This window comes from Melospiza georgiana, chromosome 3, assembly GCF_028018845.1.
Source record: "Melospiza georgiana isolate bMelGeo1 chromosome 3, bMelGeo1.pri, whole genome shotgun sequence".
In the NCBI taxonomy this organism is placed as follows: Eukaryota; Metazoa; Chordata; class Aves; order Passeriformes; family Passerellidae; genus Melospiza; species Melospiza georgiana.
In genome coordinates, this window is record NC_080432.1 from 78487145 (window position 1) to 78508480 (window position 21336).

At 39.4% G+C, this 21336-nt stretch overlaps 1 protein-coding gene across 1 annotated transcript in view; it reads right to left on the reverse strand.

Annotated features, from left to right (window-relative positions):
* RFX6 (regulatory factor X6) overlaps window positions 1-4671 on the reverse strand; it is a 33123-nt gene extending 28452 nt beyond the window's left edge. Inside the window, exons 1-4 of the mRNA XM_058021064.1 lie at window positions 4503-4671; window positions 4181-4337; window positions 2504-2627; window positions 1155-1216 (exon numbers count right to left, since the gene is read on the reverse strand). Coding sequence (XP_057877047.1) covers window positions 1155-1216; window positions 2504-2627; window positions 4181-4337; window positions 4503-4671 — 512 coding nt within the window. The remainder of the gene's footprint in view (window positions 1-1154; window positions 1217-2503; window positions 2628-4180; window positions 4338-4502) is intronic.
* Between the last annotated feature and the right edge of the window lie 16665 nt (window positions 4672-21336).

Here is a 21336-nt window from a genome sequence, read left to right on the forward strand (position 1 = left end):
CAAAAAAAGGAATAATGTTCTACAAAGACAGTATTTCCTTTGGATTTTATTTTTTATTAGTGGTTATTTAAAATAAATGCTTAATTCCACCTTATTATAAGGTGGAATAACTAGCTATTTCTTGTATTTCTAAGGCAGGAAGAAAACTAAGTATAACAACATTTAATAACTACCCAAAACTATGACCATAAAAAAATTATCTTTCAGACATTTCTAGAATATTGCAAAGCACTTAGGAAAACGAGTCTTGTAGATGTTTTACTTTTCAGTCTCATTTTGTTTTGAGTTTTGCTTATAAACTACTGAAAGACAAGAGTAACTTTGTCTTTCAAGGCTAAGTAGATCAAAATAAAGAGTTTTCCCAAACAAACAGAATGTTTTGAGTTTCTCCTATTTCTATCATTACTCTGGTTTTCTATCTTATTCATTAGCAAAATGGATGTGATGGAATATGTTATTACCACTCTTCACAACAGTTTTACACTAAATTATTCATGGCCAAAAGCATAATTTCAGAACCAGAACTAATAAAAATTTTAGCACCAGGTGATATAGAGTTGTCTATGATCTATTCCTACAACCTAATATTTTACAGATCAAATATACAAATTAATAGGATACATTATTTATGAAACGGCTGTACTATAGATGGTGTACTTTTCAGAGTTTTATAAAATACCCACAACAAAGAGCAGAAGTATACTTTAACTTCAATTTAAAACAACGCTTTTTCTGGTAGTGTATTTAGGTGAACCCATATTGTTACACAGAGAACACAATGAAAGTTTTCGGATTGCAAAGGAGAAATAAAATCACTATTTATGGAAAGATGAGAAGCTATAAAAAACATGTATTATAAATGATTTTTATATCTAATATTTTGACATATATTTGCAACATATGCATGGGTCTATAAATGCAATGACAAGACTTAGAATCTTAATAATTTTAATTTTAAAAATTATGCAGCAGTGTTTTCAAACTTTAATGCTTGAGTTTGAGCATCAGTTTCAACATGTACATGAAAGTTATCACGTGCAGTGTACCATCTGAATAAACTCCCCTGCCAATTAGCACATATTAAGGAGACATGGAAACACAGATGATTCCTAAAATGTGTTCTATAAGCAGATACACAGGTAATTGTGCCTTACTTTGAATGGCCCCTTGTTCCGAGCCGCCTTGTGGTAAGGAGAGGGAATTTCTGGCGAATGGTCTGAAGAGAAAATAACGGCATTAATTTCTAACACTGGCAAACTTTCTCAGCAATCTGTTTATAGAAAAATCGTAGTGTAAATATATGGTCTAAGGTCGCTAATGAATTGTCATTTTTCAATTTGAGTTATGACACAACATAAACGATTAGGCCATGTTTCACACTGTAGGCTTTCTTCCATCCTTGTCCACCTTGTTGCCTATCTCCAGCCTTCCCACCTGTTTTCCCTTTCTGATTTCACTTTTACATTTTAAAATCTAGTTTTCTTCACCAGAATCCTATTATGTTCAAGCTCCTTAAGTACAACTGCATTTTTTCTTCAGAGATTCAAACAAAATCAGGGGAAACTCTGCCCTCTAGCTATTCTGTTTTCAAAGACAAACAACAAGAATGAAATTTATTTTTTTTATGTGAAAGTGTGATCTGAAAAATTAACTCAGTAACAGAGGTAGATCTAATAGATATATCCAATAGACAGATCACTGTCAAAATAATGTTTAAATGAAACCTATTGTCTTTCTCATTTATACTGAAACTGCATATGAAAATTAGATATCCACTTTTTTCACATATCCAGTTCAAGAGAAATAAAATAGGAAATTAACATTTTATGAACCAGAAAATCCATTAAATCCATTATTTAATTAAATTAATGCATTTTGCTATGTATAAACCATTACTAGATCAGTACTGCTTTAAAAAGATGAACCTTGAAGCATTTTTGGTTTCCTGTTTCACTAAACACTCAGGATTTAATTTGGAGAGTTCACATCTCTCTTACATTAAATCACTTCAGGATTAATTGTAGAGAAGGGTAGAAAAGAGAACGAATCATCAACAATTTTTCATTTGGAAGCTCTTTGTGTTATTAACTTCTTTTCCCCCTTCTACTAGTATTGCCTGTGTCACATCTCACCTTACACTGCCTTTAGTATAATTGTAAGTGTCCTCCATGTCAGATCTGGTGGAAAGAACGTGAACAAAAAGGGAAAGAAAAGAAGCACTCAGAAAGATAGCCTTTTTTTTTTTTTTTTTTTTTTTTTTTTTTTTTTTTTTTTTTTTTTTGGTAAAAACAATAATAAATCAAAAGGAATTTCAGCTTCAATCTCCTAAAGGTGATGTTAAGAAATGCCTTCACAGGAGACAGTGTAGTTGTAGTTAGTCTGATTCCATGTTCATTAGCAGTAGAAAACATGTTACTTTCAGAAGAATTCTTACACAGGTGTACTGAACTGTGACTCTTCCAAACAACAGATCTAACAAATTATTAAGGCATTTGCTTATTACCTTCCCAAAAGTTGCAGCACAGGCAGGTTCCAGCTTCTCTTTTCTGCAGAAGTCTAAATAATGTGCATAAAGGATGCATCTTGGTAAACAAACTCCTTCACATACAATGTAGTTTTCTTCCAGCCTGTGTAGAGAAAGAAACTGCCAGAGTAAGAAGCAACATGCCATTTCTCCTGATTGCATTTCCCAGTTTTGCTCTTTTTTTTTTTTTTTTTTTTGCTTGTACCTCTTTTTTTAATTTTACTGAAGAGTTCCTTCAGAGCACACAGGTGAGTTTCTCCTGAGCATGACAGGCACTACAGACAGACTCCACACTTGGTACTTAGGCTAGCTGCAGGATATGGAAAATCTGGAGCCAGACGCCTGTTGTTAATGAGTCTTTTTCAATGTCTGGACTTTTTTCCTTTATTTAAATTACTAAATTATCATCACCTAAGAGCCAGCCTTAGTTTGAAAATAAGATATGAAAGACCTCAGTTTAAGTCAGTCCTTTGAAAGGATTTAAGACCAGGGGCCTGGACTTGCATCTTCTGTCCCACAGTATCCTCAACACCTGAGCTAATGTCTCTTTTCTTCATTGTATTGCTTTTTCATTTCCCCTCTGGACCTGGAAATCCTTCAAACCACAGTGGGAAAAACAAAGAACAGTGTTTTTTAAAGAAGGTGAATTTCTATGTAGCTTCCCAATCAGTTTGCAGAATACAAGTGCTGAGTGATGGTCAATAAAGTAAAATTTTTAAAACCAAAGCAAAAACCTGACTGTTTTCACTTGAAGAGAACCCTTGGTTCTGCTGCTGGGTATTTCTCTGTCCTGTTGTTTTTTTTTTTTTTTTCTTTATCATTTTACATTTTTCACTACTCCTGGGATGATGTGCAATAAATTTTTTTCTCCAATTACACAAATTTTTAAGAAAATACTGTGTAGTAAGAGCTGCATATTGAATAATTTTGCAGTGACTCACCAGACTTAAATCCTTAACTATTTACACTCAGAAGTAAACTAGAATAAGAAACAGAATAATTTGGATTAGTCTAATTTTTCATCTAGAAGGAAAAAATATTGACAGTGTGCATTTTGTAATTAAGTTCCCATTTAATTCAACAGAATTTCTCCCTAATTTCAAGTGTATTTTAATATAAACATTTATCAATTAATGTCTGCAGAATTTGACCTCTTATTTGTTTAACTTTTTTCCCCAGACAAAACAAACCAGTTACGGCCTCAGTGGATGGGAGAACATAATGAAAAAGAAATGCATTATAAGACAGTGAAAATCTAACTGTCACTGCCTTAAAGGATAATTAAAGCAGTCGTTCACAAATGCAATTCTGAAATAATGTTTCCCTTCTACATTTTGATGATACATTTCATTGATAGCCACACAGCGTGAGAATCTGACCAAGACTTCTATTAAGTGACAAACCTTCGATAATTTCAAAACTCAGAAATTTGGGGATGGGTGTCCTTATTTGTAGATGAGGCTCATTCAAAAGAAACCCGCAAAAGAAAAACAGAAAACAAAAACCAGCAAACGAAACACCCCAAAAATACAAATTCTCTCTAAAAGAGATGTCGCCCTCCTCGCCGGCTCAGCTGTTAGAGAAGGGTCCCTCCGAGTGTGACGGCTCGGTCCCGGAGCCCCCAGGGCGGGCAGCGGGGTCTCTCTGGAGCCCTACCATTGCAGGGTGAGCTGCGTCTGCTTCTTCTTGTCCTTCATGATCTGCGTGATGCTCCTCTTCGAACACGGACTTTGGTCGGCGGCTGTCAGCGCGCCGTCGCGGGCATCCGCATCCTCTTCTTCCGAGGAGAGGGTTTCGCTGCCGAGCCGTGTTTCTGGGCGCCGCGGGGACAAGAGGAGAGGCCCGAGGGCATGGTTACGGTCCCGCCACAAGCCGCCCCTCCCGCCCGCCGCCCTGCCCGCCGCGGGCTGAGGGACGGAGCGACAGCCGCGTCCCCGCGGAGCCCGAGCAGGACACCGTGCCGGCCCCCCGCCTTTACCTGCCTTGACGCCGGCGGGCAGCGGCGGCTCGGGCAGCGCCTCCCGGGCGCAGGGCAGCGAGCTCGGCCCCAGCAGCCCCGCGTAGCGCTCCTCCTGCGCCTCGGCGGGCGCCGCCTGCGCGGCCGGGAGGTGCAGGAAGGCGTCCCCCTGCTCGGGTCCCTTGGCCATGCTCTCAGCGGCGCCGGCTCTGCCCCGGCGCGGCGCGGGCGGCGCCCATGGGCGGCGGGAGGGCCCGGGAGCGGCCGGGCGGGGGCTGAGGCGTGGGCCGGGGCTCTGCGCCGCGGCCGGAGACCGTGCCGGCCAAGCGCCGCCGTGAAGGGGAGGAGAGGCGATGCGGGGGCGGCAGGTGTGCCCTAGGGCGCCGTCCAGGGAGGCGACACGGCTCCGAGCGGGCACGGACGGCCCGCCCGCCCCGGGGCTCCGCCTGCACCGGGCCCGCAGGGGCGGCGGCGGCGGCAGGGAGGTGTCTCCGTCCCTGCCTTCGCTTCCCCTCCCTGCCTCCTCTTCCCCTGCCGCCGCCGTGCTCGGTCAGGCCAGAAGGGGACAGGGCACGGCTGAAGGCCGAGGAGGTTCGGGGGAGCGGGCCGGGAGCGGATCTGCCGGGATTTAATGATTAACTCCCGGCGGCGGTGGCTGCGGCCGGTGTGGGAGCAGCTCCCGGCCCGCCGAGGCCGTGGCAGGGGCCGCCGCAGGGTCCCCTCGTCCCACCAGGCTCTCCCTGTTCTCCCCTCCGACGGGCGCTCTGCGCTTCGCAGCTGCCTCTGACAGCCGCAGGGTGGGACCCTTCTGGGCACTATCTGTCACTATTTGTATTTCCTTAATTCTCGGCGTAATTTCGTAGGTGATGGAGCAAAACATCTTCATTTGATACATTCGTCTGGCAGACGTGGCTTTGCTTTGCTCTGTTTCAGCATGCTGACTGACAGATGGCAGGAGAGAATCACAGAAAGTGGTCTTTGCTTTTTCCAGAGAACAAAATTGTCAGTAGGATGGAAATCTAGTCTGATCACTGCAACATCTACTGTTTTAATAAATTCTCATTAAAACAAAATGCTAGGTGTTGTGCTGTTCCAGATAAGGACTGGGAAATTGTACTATGGCTTGTTGTAACAAGCAGCCCTGAAATGTTATATTGGATGAATTGTGAAGCATTTTTTGAGCCAACAAATACTGCCGGGCTGTCACAAACACAAAGCTCGTGAACAGCTGTTTCCTTTCTACTCTCTTCCAATCTTCTGTTGCACCTCAAGTCATTGACACCACCAGCACTACAAAGCAGCAGAATATGACCACTCCCACTCCTGCAGAGATGCATTGTCAGACCAGCTATCATCTATCAAATCCATGTTTAACAAATATGATGTGCCCATGTCTGCTGAAAGGTCAAAAACCTCATCATAAGAATAAATGATGGACGTCAGACCCAAGGCAGACCTGTGAGGGGTCCCAGGATCAAAAATGGCATTTAACCCAAACTTTCTGCTGTTCTGCTTACACCTCTTCCCTCCACTGTGTAAAATTTATTTCTTTCATTACTGGTTGCTCCAGTCAACATTTCTTCATTGTTTCCACGTTCCGTTTTCCCTTCATTAAGCGATGCTATGTATGGCTTTGACCACACGTGCCTGTGACAATTCTTACTGTAACTCACTGGGACAGTTCAGCATCTGGTTCCAATGGCTTTGTTTGAGGCTGCAGTAAAATCTCATTTGACCCTCTGACTTTTGGCTGGCCTGAGCACTGGCACAAGCGATGACAATTTGGTCCACCATGACCAGGATTTCCATTGTATGATAAAACTTCTCAGCTGCATATTGTTGTGTTGAATCCTTTGTGATCAAAATCCAGCGTGACATTGAACATGGATACTTTGGAATTATGGAGCTATATGTAGTTATTTGTTCTTAAAGGGCAGGATTCTTCTGGTGGCAGAATATTCTCAGTGACACTAATGAATTCTATCCATCATCATCAACACAGGGATTAACTGAGTTAGGGGTCCAGACTAGGGACCAGCTAGTTTCCACCCTGCAGCAAGCATTTGTAATCCTGCTGAAGCAAAGCACAGACCCCAAAAGCTATGGCAGGTGGAGAATCCTTCCCCACTTCCTCTTGTGGGAGTCAGCAATCCACCTGGATGTATGATTTAAGCCTTTGGGATACAGAAAGGATGGGGCAGGCATAGAACTGGGCTAGCTGAAAACACAAGTACCAAGGATGTTACAGCATTGTTTGTGCCTAGAAATTTTTAATGTTGTTCTGGGTTATATCTGTTGAGAATTGTGGTCCTAACCATATTGCTTATTACTGAATAAAATCTGATTATGAAGTAGAACTGTTAAAACATATATCCCTGTATATCTGGCTTTTTAGAATTTTCCTGTTCAAAAATTGTGCACACACAGAGACACAGAGACACAAAGACACACACACACATATATATATATATATGTATATATATATATATATATATATATATATATTTATATATATATATATAATCCCTGGAAGCATTCAAAGTAAGGCTGGATGGGATAGGGCTCTGAGCAGCCTGATGCAGTTAGAGATGCCCCTGCACATTGCAGGAGGATTGACCTACATGAGTTTCAAAGGTCCCTTCCAACCCAAACTAATCCATGGTTCTATAACTTGTACTTGAAGCACGCAGCACCTCTTGCCTAACTTTGTCTCAGAGTTAGTGTTCTTAGTCTAATCTGTTCACCTCAGTCTCCCTTTAGAGCCAGTGGAGAAGAAAAGGTGTCTCTCAGAGCTAATTCATACCAGGCACATTACCCAGTGAACAGATAATCTTCTCATAAATCTGTTTCCCTTCTAGGTCTCTACTGAGAGTCTAGGGAGCCTTGCTTAGTTTTAGGTAAATTTTGTAATGGTGTAATCCCATCAAAATTCAACAGTCTGTTGTATAGCCTGGAGTAAATGATCACATACATGTGCTCTGTAGGACAACAGAATTATTCGTTTCTATAACTTACATGTAAAATATCTTTTCTATCAGCAATCAGGTATTGCACCATTTCATCTTGCTGCAGTGTTTTCTTTTCCTTGTTGCCAACACAGCACATGAAAACAAAACATTTTTCAACTTTATTCATATCAGCGTGACTTGCCATTAACAGCAATCTGCCTGAGGGGTTCTCTGTTTTGAACTGCAAAAGGTTTGGAAGATAACTGCAGCAATAGAAATACAATTTGTTATTGATCTGTTCCTGTGTAATCCTGCATGATGTTTACTTAAGTGTTGGAAACTGTTTCACCTCATATCCTCCCCAGACAAATGAACTACACAGGAGCCCTGATCCGGTGTTGATGCCAGGACTCTTTGGTAGACTCTAACACCTCTTTCTTTCCAAATATGCTGATAGTACCATAAAAGTAAAGTATGGCACCTACCAGTATTCCACAAGGATATAATAAATTAATTTGTCATAATTGTCAGTGTTTGTCATTCTCTTTGCTTTCACATAGCATGAATCTATATAGCTCTTCCTGAAACTCCATTTCTGGTTTTCTGTGAGTCCTTGCAAAAAACAGTTTTAATCAGCATCAACTCAAACAAGATAGATTTCCCATTTATTTTGGTCCTTTCCACATCTCAGTGTTTACTTTTTGAGAGTTATTTTCATCTTGAAAATTAAAAAAAAAAAATTAAAAAATTAAAAATCGATGCATTAAGCTAAGAGCTCCTGCATTTGATGCTGTCACTGGCAACACCTTTTGCAAGCATATATCCAAGAATAGATTTTTATCACAAAAATTTCTTTAGATAAGACTCTATATTAATTAAAGGGTCAAATTTGAAATAAATTGAAACATCCTCCAAAATCTTAGCTTTATTGTTTCCAATAATTATTGAATCATTTCTTTTAATAAATAAATGATGGCTTGAGAACATCATTCACTGATAAGGGAATTTTTTTTTTGTCTTTGCAGTTTTTTTCTGAGCCCTTCTCAAGGTTGTTAAATGTCAGCAATAAGTGATTTCTCTAAAGAATTTGCTTCTTTCTGGTATCTTGGGTCACCAGTTTTATGCATGCAACAAGAGAAAGCAAAGGGAAAGAAAGAGGAGGGTCCTCAAAGCACTTTTCCATTCTGTCTCTCTTCTGCCGCAGAGGAGGATACTTGTATCACCCACTGCTGCCACTTTATGCTGTGGCTTCTCTGGTGCTTGTAGAGGAAGGTGGACAAAGATGTGGAAGTGAAAGGAGGGCACCAGGCAAGGGAAGTGGCATCCTTCAGTGTGGGGCTGGAGACTTCTGCTCTCAGTGGGGAGGGAAGGACGATCTTTCATTGCCCACCTAGTCCAGCTCAACAGCTAGAGCAGAGCTGCACTGGTGCCTTTTGACCTCAGCAAGCTCTGTGAACTGCCAGCCCTGGTGCTGTAAAATCACACAAATATGGTTGAACTTTATCTGTGCAGCCAACAGAGTGAAAAGTTAATATGGAACTGCAATAAGCACAGACTACCCAGGAGGAGAATCATTCAACTCCATCAGGAACGTGTGTGTGTGTATCTACACAAAATTCCACAAGAAGATAAGTGAATGACCCAAAGGATGCTATTGCCTCCATGCCTGATTATTCCCACCTTCTTTTTGTAGGTGCTCATTCTGCCTTATTAGCCATTTCATAGCTTTTGTTATATCACCCTAAACTTTCTGAGTTTCTGTAATTTTGAAAATCTTTTCCCAGCTTGGTATGGAAAAGATGCACAAACTTTACAAGCAGAGCCAGGTCTGTGAAAACATCAACTTGTCTGACAAGTTAATTCAGCATACAAGCTTACAGTTTCCTTTAAAAGGAACAATTGCTGGTATCCAGTAGATGGTGATGTTTAATAAGGTATTTCCTGGTCTGTCTCCAGCTGATAAAGCCAGACCTGTCTCTCTGTCTCTTTATGTTTGGATATTTTACTCACTGCCTCTTCCTATGATCTTCAAATGAAAACCCATTCTGTTTTATATAGAAGTGGGCCCTTCTAATTTTCTTCCCAAAGAACAAACTTCAAAATAAATAAACCACACATTACACTAACCCCTTTCACAGGTCACGTGTCCTCTACAAATCCAGGGAGACTCTATGCTCTGTAGGTTATTTGAGGTGAACTGTATAGTTCTGACCTTATGTGGCTACATGTAAGCAAAAAATCTCAATGCCTACCTCTCTCTTAATCTCTCTTCAGATAATGTTAAACAGTTGTCTCAGGTTACTTATCTTCGTTTTGAAAAGCCATTTTTGCCAAGTATGTATTCTTTTTTCCTGTGCCAAATTGGGAGAAAATGTTTGTATTCATATAAGTACATGCTCCTACAAGCTTACAGACTGAACAGCCACTTCACCATTCATGTATTTGCACTGTGCTTTGGTGGGCACATTCAGGAAAAAAAATACTAAGGAGGCCAGCAGAGTTTTTCACTCAGCAGCTATTCAAACATCTTGTGTTCTTCTATGAATGATCCAAGAATAGAGCTGAGCTTAGAGGATATGTTCACCCTTAAAGAAATGATTCTGAGAGTTTCTGCAGATACTCCAAAGAGGTCTATGAGCAGCACTTCTCGTATAACTAGCCTATCTGCAAACAACTTCTAAATAGGTGTTAACAGAAGCAAACCACTAAAGTCAAGGGACCATTCTCTCTATGCAAAGCTGAGTCCTGAAGGTTCTACCACCAGCTGGGTGCAGCTCACTAAACTGCTACATTCACAGAGAGCTCACCACTTCTCAAAACAAGTTTTGTGTCCCCCTCTGTCTGCCCGTCCTTCCTGTTCCTAGCCACACACTCCTTCTGCTAGCATTCAGCACTTGTCAATGCTGCTGTATCCGTTTAATTTACTGCAGTAGCAGGAAACAGAGCCAAGAGAAAACAATGAAGGGGTTTCTGATATTTCAAATTGTTAGACAAGCCCAGAAGTGGGATCAGAGCCAGAATGTGGGTGGGATAGCACCACTAGGACTGAGGGAAAGGGAAGAAGGGTGGTCAGGATAGAGGATATATAAGAATGGAGGGGAGAAAGATTTCCTCACTTTTGCAGCAATAAAATCTGCTGAACTGCCTGTGAAACCACAGACCTATTAATGGGTGATGTGCAAATTGTGCTCTTTAGATTAATGAAGCTACCTTTGAACAAATAATCTCACATAGTTACTGTGCAATTTAACAATTCTTTCATCTCTTCCTTTTTCCTTTCCTTCTTTCCTTGCCTTGCCTTGCTTTGCCTTTCTATTTTTAAGGAATATTATCAATGTTTTTCCAGCTAGGCATGAACAGAAACATGCTGCACTAGGAATCTACTAAGTGCTCTGTATCTGAATGTAGTGTTCTATTACTCTGAATAATTCTGGTTTTCACTCCAGAATTTTTTTTTTCTTGAGATCTATTAGCCATACTACACAAAGGCACAGGGACAAACAGTGCCTTCACCTGGAAGTTGCTCAGGCCCTCAATTAATCTGGAAACAAAAGCTGCTCTTTTGCATATTCCCATTTCTAGCATATGCTGTGCTTTGAAATGGAGGAATGAGGCTTTGAATGATGAGGAGGAGAGACTGTTTCCTGGATGGAGAGACACTCCTGCACTGATAGCCTCTGACTTACTTCAGGCAAGTGTTTTCTAAGGTCAGGAACCAAGTGTTTGATGTTACTGTCCCCTGTTTTTCACTGATGAAATGGTGTTTCCCAGTAATAAAGAAGTTATAGCCAATTATTTTAAAATTTGGGACAGAAGAAAAAATTATTTTTCCCTTCATTATATATTTGGACAATATTTTAAAAAGCATTTAATATATACATTATATTTAATGACAATGTGAGAGCAATTCAATGCCTGATGCAAAAGCAATAGTATCCTTCCCACTGACTTCAATGGGCTCTTGATTATGTTCTTATTTGCTAAGCAAACACTTGATGAAAGTTCACATAGTCACACGTACACAGTCAGAGGTATTGTACTCTAAGAAAAATCACAACTTCTTGCTGGTAACAGATTCTGGAATCTGATCTGGAGGAAAATTAACTCAAATATCTGCCTAAGTGGAGTTCTGTTGCTTGCTGTCAAAGATCTAACTTCAATCACAAAGCGGTCATACTGTTTTCAGCAGTCCTGAGCATAAATCCTGGCCAAGGACAAGATCCCTGGGGTAGCTGGGATAGTGGACAGAAAGCCAGGCATGCCCTGGGGAGGGCACAGTACGAAGCCTTGCATGATGCAGAGGATCTAAATTGATAAGGATTTTTTGATAAAGGGATACTGGATGTGCTCAGTAGCAGCCAGGTTCCTGGTGGTCAGGGTGCCTCCCAAATCCCTGACAATAAATGAGCCACCTTGCCTGTTTCCTGCTCTGTTTAACACACCAAGCTGAAGGAGGCTGAGTATCTCCTCAGCTCCAGCCAGCCTGAGCTAGTCCTTTCCTTCACCCAGAACACCTTCAACACCACCTGTTCCACCTGCTACATGTTTTGAAAACACCAGAAACGTCTTTGCTGTGTCTCTTATCAACAGATGGACTCTGTGATTAAGGGCAGAGAGCATTTGTGCAGGATTTAGCAGTACATCCCACTGCAATCTGAACTAACTCGAGTTAAGGGCATCCTGAAGTGATGCCTGGGTTACTGTGATGGTAGTGAAGGGTGCTCCAAGAAACAGGTTTATTCCATGCTTTTACCAGGTTGGATTTACCCTTCTCCAGTTCTGTTGCCCTTGTTTGAATTATAGGATCATTTTTGTGGAATTATAGAATCATTAAGGTTGAAAAAGTCCTCCAAGATTATCAAGTCCAACCTTTGACTGAATACCACCATGGCCACTGTACCATATCACCATTATTTCAACAGCCAGGGGAATTCCACAGAGAAACTTTGTAGATATCATAATTCATTCTATTTTGGGGTGAAGAATGGTAACAATGGCAACAGAGACCAGCCCTTGGTCTTTATCTAGCTACATTTTATTTTTTCATATATTTGCATATAAGCTTGCAGAACTATGCATGGATATATGTGCACATTTATCAAAATTCCAATCAAATACTACTGCTACACGCCATTAAAAACAAGGCACTTGGAAATGCTCAGTTTAGGAATCGGAAATAACATAAATAAACTAGACTGAATAAGGGTTAGACCTTTGGAGAAAGAGAAAGCTCTCATGGGAACTAAATTCCTGATGAGAAATTCTAGTGACTATGGGTTTTTTTTCAAAATATTTGTGTTGGATATATGGGATAAGAGACACAGCAAATTCTGACCCTAAAATTCACTTTCCATTTCTTTTCTTTCATGTTTCCATTAACATTTATCTCCTAATAGTGCAATGCACATGCTACATTGCCACATATTAAAACTTGTGTCTTCAAAGACCTTGGTAGTTTATAGATCACGTTGTGATCTGTTATTGTGATCTTTGAATTGGAAGGCTTATTGGAGCATTTCTGAACATGATAGTCTCACACCTTATCTGGAGAGCTATCATGTTTCAGTCCTGGGGGGTACAGATGAGTGTAGCTTAAACACCTCTGCAGAATTAGGCTGTAAATTACTCTGGTGTAATGCAGAAAATAATTTAGTTCTCTATTTTCTAATTTCTCATTAATGAGATAGGACTAAATGTGGCACCTGTGCAGAGATCTTTTTTCACTGCCTCACTTCTTTTAATCATATTATGAATAATGTTTCATTAACCTACAGATATACCCACAGACTCTAATGAGAACTACCATCATCATCATCATTATTATTATCATCATCAGGTTTTGATTGTGCCTTGTTGATGATTTGTGAATGCATTTGTGTGGAAATAATGGCATTACCTTTTTTAACCAAGATACTATCTCAGGAACAATAAGAAAATGTTTGCAGTCTTTCAGTACGTAAAAGTGTCTTACAAGAAAGATGAAGAAAGACTTTTAAGCAAATCCTGTAGTGACAGGACAGGTGGCAATGACTTAAAAGTGAGAGAGGGTGGATTTACACTGTTTATAAGGAAGACATTTTTACAATGAGGGTGGAGAGGCACTGGAACAGGTTGCCCAGGAAGTTGTGGATGCCCCATATCTGCAAGCGTTCAAGGCCAGGTTGGATGGGGCCAGTTTGGTCTAGTGCAAAGTGTCCCTGCCCATGGCAGGAGGTTTGGAACTAGATGATCTTTAATGGTCCTTTTCAGTTCAAACCATTTTATATGTCTTGAGACTCTGCTGCCCTTCTTAATCTGCTTAGACATATGAATGTCGAAGGATTCTGCATCCACATAAGCAAATTTATTCTACAGATTTAGAAGAAGCAGTATCTGCATTTCAGCGTATTAAAGATTTTAAAAATTTAGACATTAGATGCCACACAAATATTATTTTTCTTGTCACTAGGAGTGACATTAAAACAGAGCTCCCCCAGTTGGTGGTGGATATTTACATTAAAAAAATTGATGTGTGAAAAGAAGGAAACCATTCTAACTTAAAATCAAACCAAACCAAACAAAAAAAAAAAAAAAAAAAAACAAACCAAAACAACAGATGGAAAAACACTACATGAATTGACCTCAAACTCCTTAAGTTCTTTTTCTTGCTGCCCCTCTGGATTATTTCTAAATTATAGAAACCCTTTTTTCTATTGAAAGAAGGGGAATCCTTAGAACAACCTGCAGTACAAGGTTTTTTACTTATCTTTTCAAACTTTGGAGTGGCCCCATCTAACAGAAAAGACTGGTAAATATTTCTATCTTTTAAACATAGAAATATTTAAGTATCCCTCTAGGAAAATACTAATTTTTTTTTTCCAGATGAAACTTCCTTACTTTTCTATGAAATTATGAAATTTCTGTCTGGCAGTATGGCAATAGCCATTTCATTTATGTAGGCCATGATGGAAGTACCTGAAAACTGCAGAAAATTTAATGCCTGAAAATCTACTGGAGAAAATATCAACAAATCTCTGGCAACAAGTAAAAGAAAAATTCACATAGCTAATGTAACTTTGCTCTGTTATTGGTTGATTCTAGTAATTTTTTTCTGTCTTTTGGATAGCTGCTGACATAACTTGTTTCTTCTTCCAGTTAATAGAGGTCATGGTAATTGTTCTATCACCCTCAGCTTTAAAAGCTGCATGATTGCAAAGAGATTTAATACCAAACTTAAGATCAAATTCATTTGTGTGCTGGTAGCCATTTCATATTGTATTTCTAAAAGAATGTGTATAGGCAGAATGCTTGTGAGAATAAGTGCAGATTAATGGGTTTGTCCATCCTTGAGGTATTTCTTCGAAGATAATTTCTTGTCAGGGAACAGAAATTACAGCAAAATCTTTTTGCTCTTTTCTTGTTAGTCAAAGTCAGCAATGCAGTATTTTTGTATATGTAAGCTGTCCTTAAACAATAGTGCACAATATTCTGTAGGAAATGTGTAGAATGTTAAATTACTCTACAATATTGTAACTGTGAACTTTTTAGAAATAAACATTCCCAATGGTGTTAATGTGGGACACTTTTTTTCTTTTTTCCTCAGTCTTTCAATCTGAAGGTTGAAGTCAGCCTCCAGAGTGATTCATGGATTTACTATTTTGGGTTCTTTTCCTTATCTGAAAGGAATTTTTATGAGCGTCACCTGTTCTGCCTGCACTCTCTTTGCAGGTGTATGTTTACTTTTATAACACAATCAGTTAAATCTTGTAAGGTGAACGGAAATCTTTTAAGATCTCAAAAGATCTTAGCCGAAGTAAATTAAAAAGTCCAGAATAAGGGTGACAATGACAACCTTGAATCAATAAGCATCAAGCCTGGACTAAGGCATAAAACCTCTCTGCTTTCGGGAATCTTGTTCCTTGCCTCCAGAGCTCCTCACAGCTGGGAAAGGAGCTCTTAACAGCTTATCTCCTGTACAAACAGAAGGAGATTTAAACTCTCAGAAACAGAGTTCCCCAACACCTGCTGGCTGAGCTCAGGACTCCCTACGGTAGTTTGTCCTGAGAGAGCCTCAAGTCCCATTTGCATCTTCTACAATTTGGCATCTATTCCCAGATGCTGTTGAGTGTGGCATTATCACAGAGCTACACAGTAGATGATGTTGGAAGGGATATCTGGAAATTCTCCAACCCAATCCCAAAGCATCTTTCTCTGTGTCAGATAACTAAGTATTCAGGGAAAGACACATGGTTTTGAGACAGTGACAAGATAAACGTTTATGGAATGGAAAAGGGAAGACCTTCTCTTTTCCTGGTGTGCCATTCTGGGTCCTGTCAGCCAGCACATTTGGGAGACATGGACTTCATTCTCTTTTCTATCTGAAGAGTTTTAAATCCTTGTTTTCCAAATGTGTTCATGTTAAAGTATACTGAGGGACAGAAGCAAATTAATTCTCTCTTCTTATTATTGCTGATATTTGAATAGATATCTGCTGACATTTGAATAGACTTGAACATTTGGGTGAGTATTTTCGTGATACATTTTAGTAATTAAGGCATTCCCTTGAAATTAGGGTCCACCTGACTTTCAGTCCCTGCTTCCAAAACCTATTTTCATTTCTCTTATTCAAGTTATTGTTTAATATTAGCAGTTCTATTTTATCTTCAAAATGCCTGAAGAAAAATGTGAATATTTTTAAGGAACTTAGGTGGGACAAGAAGTGCCAGAGTTAAAAAATCACTAAATGCTCTTTGCAAAGTGATTTAATGAGAATAAGCACAAGGTCACCAAGATGACTATCTGGATTTATGTGGTTACCTGTCCCTTTGGCAGAATATATTCAAAACCACACTCTCAGATCCTCCACAATCAATACCCTTGGAGATGTCTAAAATGTGTAACCATTTACATTTTAAAACTCCCATAAGCCTAATTTTATTTTGAACTCTATTCCTTATTAATAATACTGAGAGTTGCTTGGCACAAACCTCATACTTTCTTGCCATTGGCATTTTTGTGTGACGTGATCTCCAGCCCAACTTTCCTACTGACAGGCATTTCCAAAACATGCTAGATATACCAGGCAATACAACCCCAGGCTTTTCTGCATTTGCTGAGTCTCTTAGGGAGGTACTTACTGCTCTGGCAAGAAGGGCTTTCTCAAACAAATTTTCACTGACATTCTAGTAAGTATGGGACACCAGAAGAAGAAAGATGTGAGTCCCCTCCTTTTAGGTAGCAAAGATGTAACTCTAGGATTGAGAGCAGTCACTGGCAGAAGGACCCCTGGCTTCCAGCCTCTCAGGAGAAAGCCCAAATTCCTAAGTTAGAGGTTTTCTTTCCCTCTGGGTGACCCTTTCACTACAGGCTGGGACCAAATATTTGCATTGTCAACAGATGAATGACATTTTTGCTCTCTTGTTTTTCTATTAAAAGAGGGGGAGATGGAACAAAGGAGAGACATAAAACCTGAAAAATTCCAAAAATGTCATCTCAATAAGTTGGGTCATGCCTACCATGCCGGCTTTTATGAAAAATTGTCCTGCATCCAACCTATGTCGCTGACTATCTTGGGTGGGTGGGATAGGATTAGGTTTGCTGGATTATTTTAAAAGAACAACCAGGTCCTTTACAGGTAAATTCAATTTTGTAATGGCTAAAAATATATTCTGTCAACATCAGAAAATTCAAATCCTCTTGATTTTTTCACAATAAAATTGTGTTTGACTTGAAATTTAATCTAAGTATATTAAAATATCAAAGAAAAGCTAAGTGAAACAAACATATCTGACCAGAACTAAAAAAAACAAATGTAGGCATTAGTTCAAATGTAGGCCCTTTCACAACTCTGTTTTAATTTCTTGTACCCTTTTCCTAGCATAAACAGCAGAAGGTGCACTGAATGTGTACAACATGGACTCATTACTAAAACACTCTGTAAAAGAAATTGTTGTGAGACTGCCCAGGATGTCCCTGACAGTCCAGGGAGGAGGTTGAAGGCAGTTCCATGCCCCAGCATCTCAGTTTTCAACCAGAAAGGTAATTTGCATCAGGGGAAATTCAACTTTCAAGGAACATCAGGAGACACATTACAACATTGTGACCTGATAAAGAAAAACAGGATTTGTCCTTCCCACCATGCAGCTCAGCTGACATCCTCTAGAGGACAAACTCAATGAACTTGAAAATTGAGTTTGTTTGTTTCTCAGGAATTAATGTGAGCTGTTGGCTTCCATCCAAATTCCATTTAACTTCATGCATTTTTTTTATTTTTATCTTTGTTTTTTATAACAGACCACAAATCAGAATAATGAGTATTTATCTTCCCATTTTTAATTTTCATATTTAATATTAATCTGTATAGGTCCAAATAAATTGAAGAAATTTTTTAATGCACTTGAAATTAAATCATTAAATGCCTCCTTCTTTTTTTTCCTCTCATTGTTTGAACTTCCTTAAAAGAAATTTAGTAAATCAAAATCACTGTGTTAAACATTATTGTTCTCTTGATCAAGAAAGCTGGCAATCCTAACCAATATTTAATCTTTTTAGTGCAAATGATGGGATTTTATTTGGATGTTGCTGGCTTTTTCAAAAAGGACAATTGCCGCTGGGTCAGTGTAAGTTGTGGCTGAGTGAGGGGGGCTACCCTACTCAAATGAAATTCAAATGTTATTCAAATGAATAACAGTGAGAATATCCAATTTTTTTCTTTCTTCCGTTAGCTATAGTGCATGTCTGGCTGAGAATTTTGCTATCTGATGTATGTTTGGAAACACCACAATTAAAACCAGTTTAAAATAGAAAGTCATGAAAAATGTCTTTCTCCTTTAACAGTACCTGACTGGATGGGCTTCAGATAAAAGATATTCCTGTTGGAATCTAAGCCATTATCATCTCCATGAGAAACAACAGCTAGGACAAAGAAGTTCAGCCAAAATGTTGGTCTTTGTTTCATGTAACAGTGGAGTGCCTCTTTGCTGGACAAAGCAACTGAGAGTTGCAAAACTTCCTTCTGCACAAAAGCAGAGAGACGTGTCTGGCCAGGTCTAGAGGCTGCAAAGACAGGAGGAGCAGGTGATCCATTCCCAGGTGTCCACTGATGTGAGGCTACACCCTGTTGGTCTCACACTCAAGTCATACCCAGCTTCTCTTGTACATTGTTAATTGTGGGTCTTTTCAACACTTCGCCAAAAAATTTACTAGGCATAAATTTACAAGAGGTCACCTGAAGGATTAATGCTGAGGGCTTGCAAGGGCCATCCTCCAAACCCCACCAGTTCTGGTCTTTCTCAAAATCCAGGTGGGAATAACCACTTTGTCATGGCAACAGGTAACTCTGGGGCACACAGAGACACTGACAGGACCTCTTTGTCTCCTGCAAGATCCTCTAAAGCCTCTTAGAATTCACCTATGGCTCTCACAGTAGCTTTGGGATTGTTGGGTCCTGTTTTCCATCTTTGCACAGTCCATTAGAGGCAGATTTTGAGAGATGATGGTACTTCACCAAATTTCCCCGACCCTTATGCTTCAATCTACCTGACAGGAAATACTCCTGTGCTGACAACTGTGAAAGTCTGGTGTTGTGTCCATGATATGTCACTACATTTGAAACAAGGAACACTTTGTACTGTACAATTATTTCTATTGCACCCAAGTGCTAAAGAAAGGATATTTGCAAATGGTTCAAGTCAATTCTGCAATACTAGATTAGGCTGAGGTATATAAGTAAAACTATTACATACCTCTCATTGCTAGTAGTAATTATGAGATATAGATCTTGAAAATAAACAAAACCAATAAACCCTCTTTCTTTTGAAAATAACACTGTGACATAAAATCCATGAAGTTGACTTGAAAGTGCACCTCTTTTTACAGTGTTTTTATAAATAACATGAAATTATGCATCAATTATATGTGATGTTTATTCTGTCAACTTCCACTTTCCAAAGTGATCGAGTAAGGATTTTCTATTTGTAGGTAAAATCCTCTTCTATAGAAATTAATATGCTTTTAGAGACTGGCCAGAGTAAAGTTCCTTTTTGCTTCTAATCATAAACCATAACAAATTTGAAGTTTAAAATTATCAGTACTGTGTTTCCATTGAGTCCTTATAATAATATTTAGTGGTAAGCCCTTAAAAGCTACATTTTATACTGATATTTCTTATGACTTGTTTAAGGAAATGGCTCGCTCCAGTTTTATGCCTTACTTACATCTAAGTACACACAAGTTTTATATACAGAATCACGTAAAAGGTAAAGGAAATACTAGAGTATGTGGAACCAGGCTTTAGGTTGCATTACATGGCTGGAAAGCAGCAAGAACATGAATATTGGCAGGTGAATGTCTCATAACTAAGGGCCAGCATCTGACTACAGTTAATGCTGTTATAAGTCAAGAGGAAAACCTTTGGAATAGCTGGAATTTTTGTGAGTCAGAGCAGAAGCAGAATAAACTGGTATCAACATCTGCCCATATATAAGTGTGGTCATATATATTAAAGAAAAGGCAGGCAGCTTTTTACTATCTGCACTGACCCAGCAGTGAGAATCCCACATGGAAAGAAAGAAGGCAGATGAAAGAAATACAAACTGTTTTATTAAAATGAAAAGACCAAATGTTAACTTAACTAGAGATTAACATTTGCGCTGGCAAGTATTTTGTCTATTGCATTTGCATTTACAAGAAGTATCTTGGTTGTAAATGGATATTTTACTACAAAGAGACTATTGAGAAAATAAGAAAAATATAGTAATTTGAATAATTTATACAATATGCTTATCAGAAATAATGCATAGCAAACAACCCATTTCTAATTTTCTTTGCCAGTAAATAAACCTTGGTTGAAATTTTCTGTGTAAACCTAGATTTAATACAATCACAGACAATATATGCTATGACTGAACCCATTCTTTTGGGAGAGTTTTGGCATACTGCCAAAAGAAGCAAAATCTGAAGAAGCCATTAAAAGAAAACAGGAAATAAACCAATGTCAGAAGCAGAGATCAGATCAGACCAGAGATCAGATTTGTGTCCCTCGCACAAATGGACTTATTAGCATAAGTCACGTTTCTGTCCTAAGGAAGTTCACTTTGATGTTTAAGACTGGGGTTTATGAAAACTGAGAGTCCAGTTTCTGCTTCTCTTTTCCCTGAGTTTCCTTCTGGCACAGCATCTGATCCCTGCGGGTCTGAGGGGAGCAGTGTTGGTGAGAACAGCCACTTCCCATCCCTCCCACAGCACAGGAGCTGCTGTTCCTGCCCTGGTGTGCTCAGTCAGACAGGGAGGAAAGCAAAAACTGGGACTAATGTTATTGATTCCCACTGTTCTGTGTTTATCACATTAACCAGCAGCAGACTTGGCCTGGTTTGTTAATATGGAACCTGATCCAAAACCCACTGAAGTCCTTAAGACATGTACCTCAGAACCATTAAGGAAAAGATTAACTAATCCAAATGATTTTTATACAAGGATTTTAAAACATATAAGGGTTTGAGAGAAAAGCAGTCTTTTGGTAGTTTGGGGTTGGGATTTTTAAACCAGAGTCTGATATAAAGCACACTGTGACAGGGGTGTTTTTTTATATATTTTAGCATTTTCAGACCAGGCTCTTAAAACATGGTCACAGCAGTATCACTACTACCATATTATATAATTACTTCTTTGCACACTGCACTCAGCTGGAAGGAATTCAAAACAAGCCCAAATTTATACCAAAATATTTGCCACGTGTTTCAGATAAGGTATCAGAAACTTTGAACACAACATGAGAGATTTAATGTCCAGCATTTCCTTTTAAACTCATTTATCTTTCTCCCTCCCTCTGCACTCTCACCCCACCGCACCCTCACATTTTATTTGACAGCACTGCTTTAGTGCCTTCAATAAAAAAGCCTTGTCCAGTGAGGCAAATACAAGCACCTTAT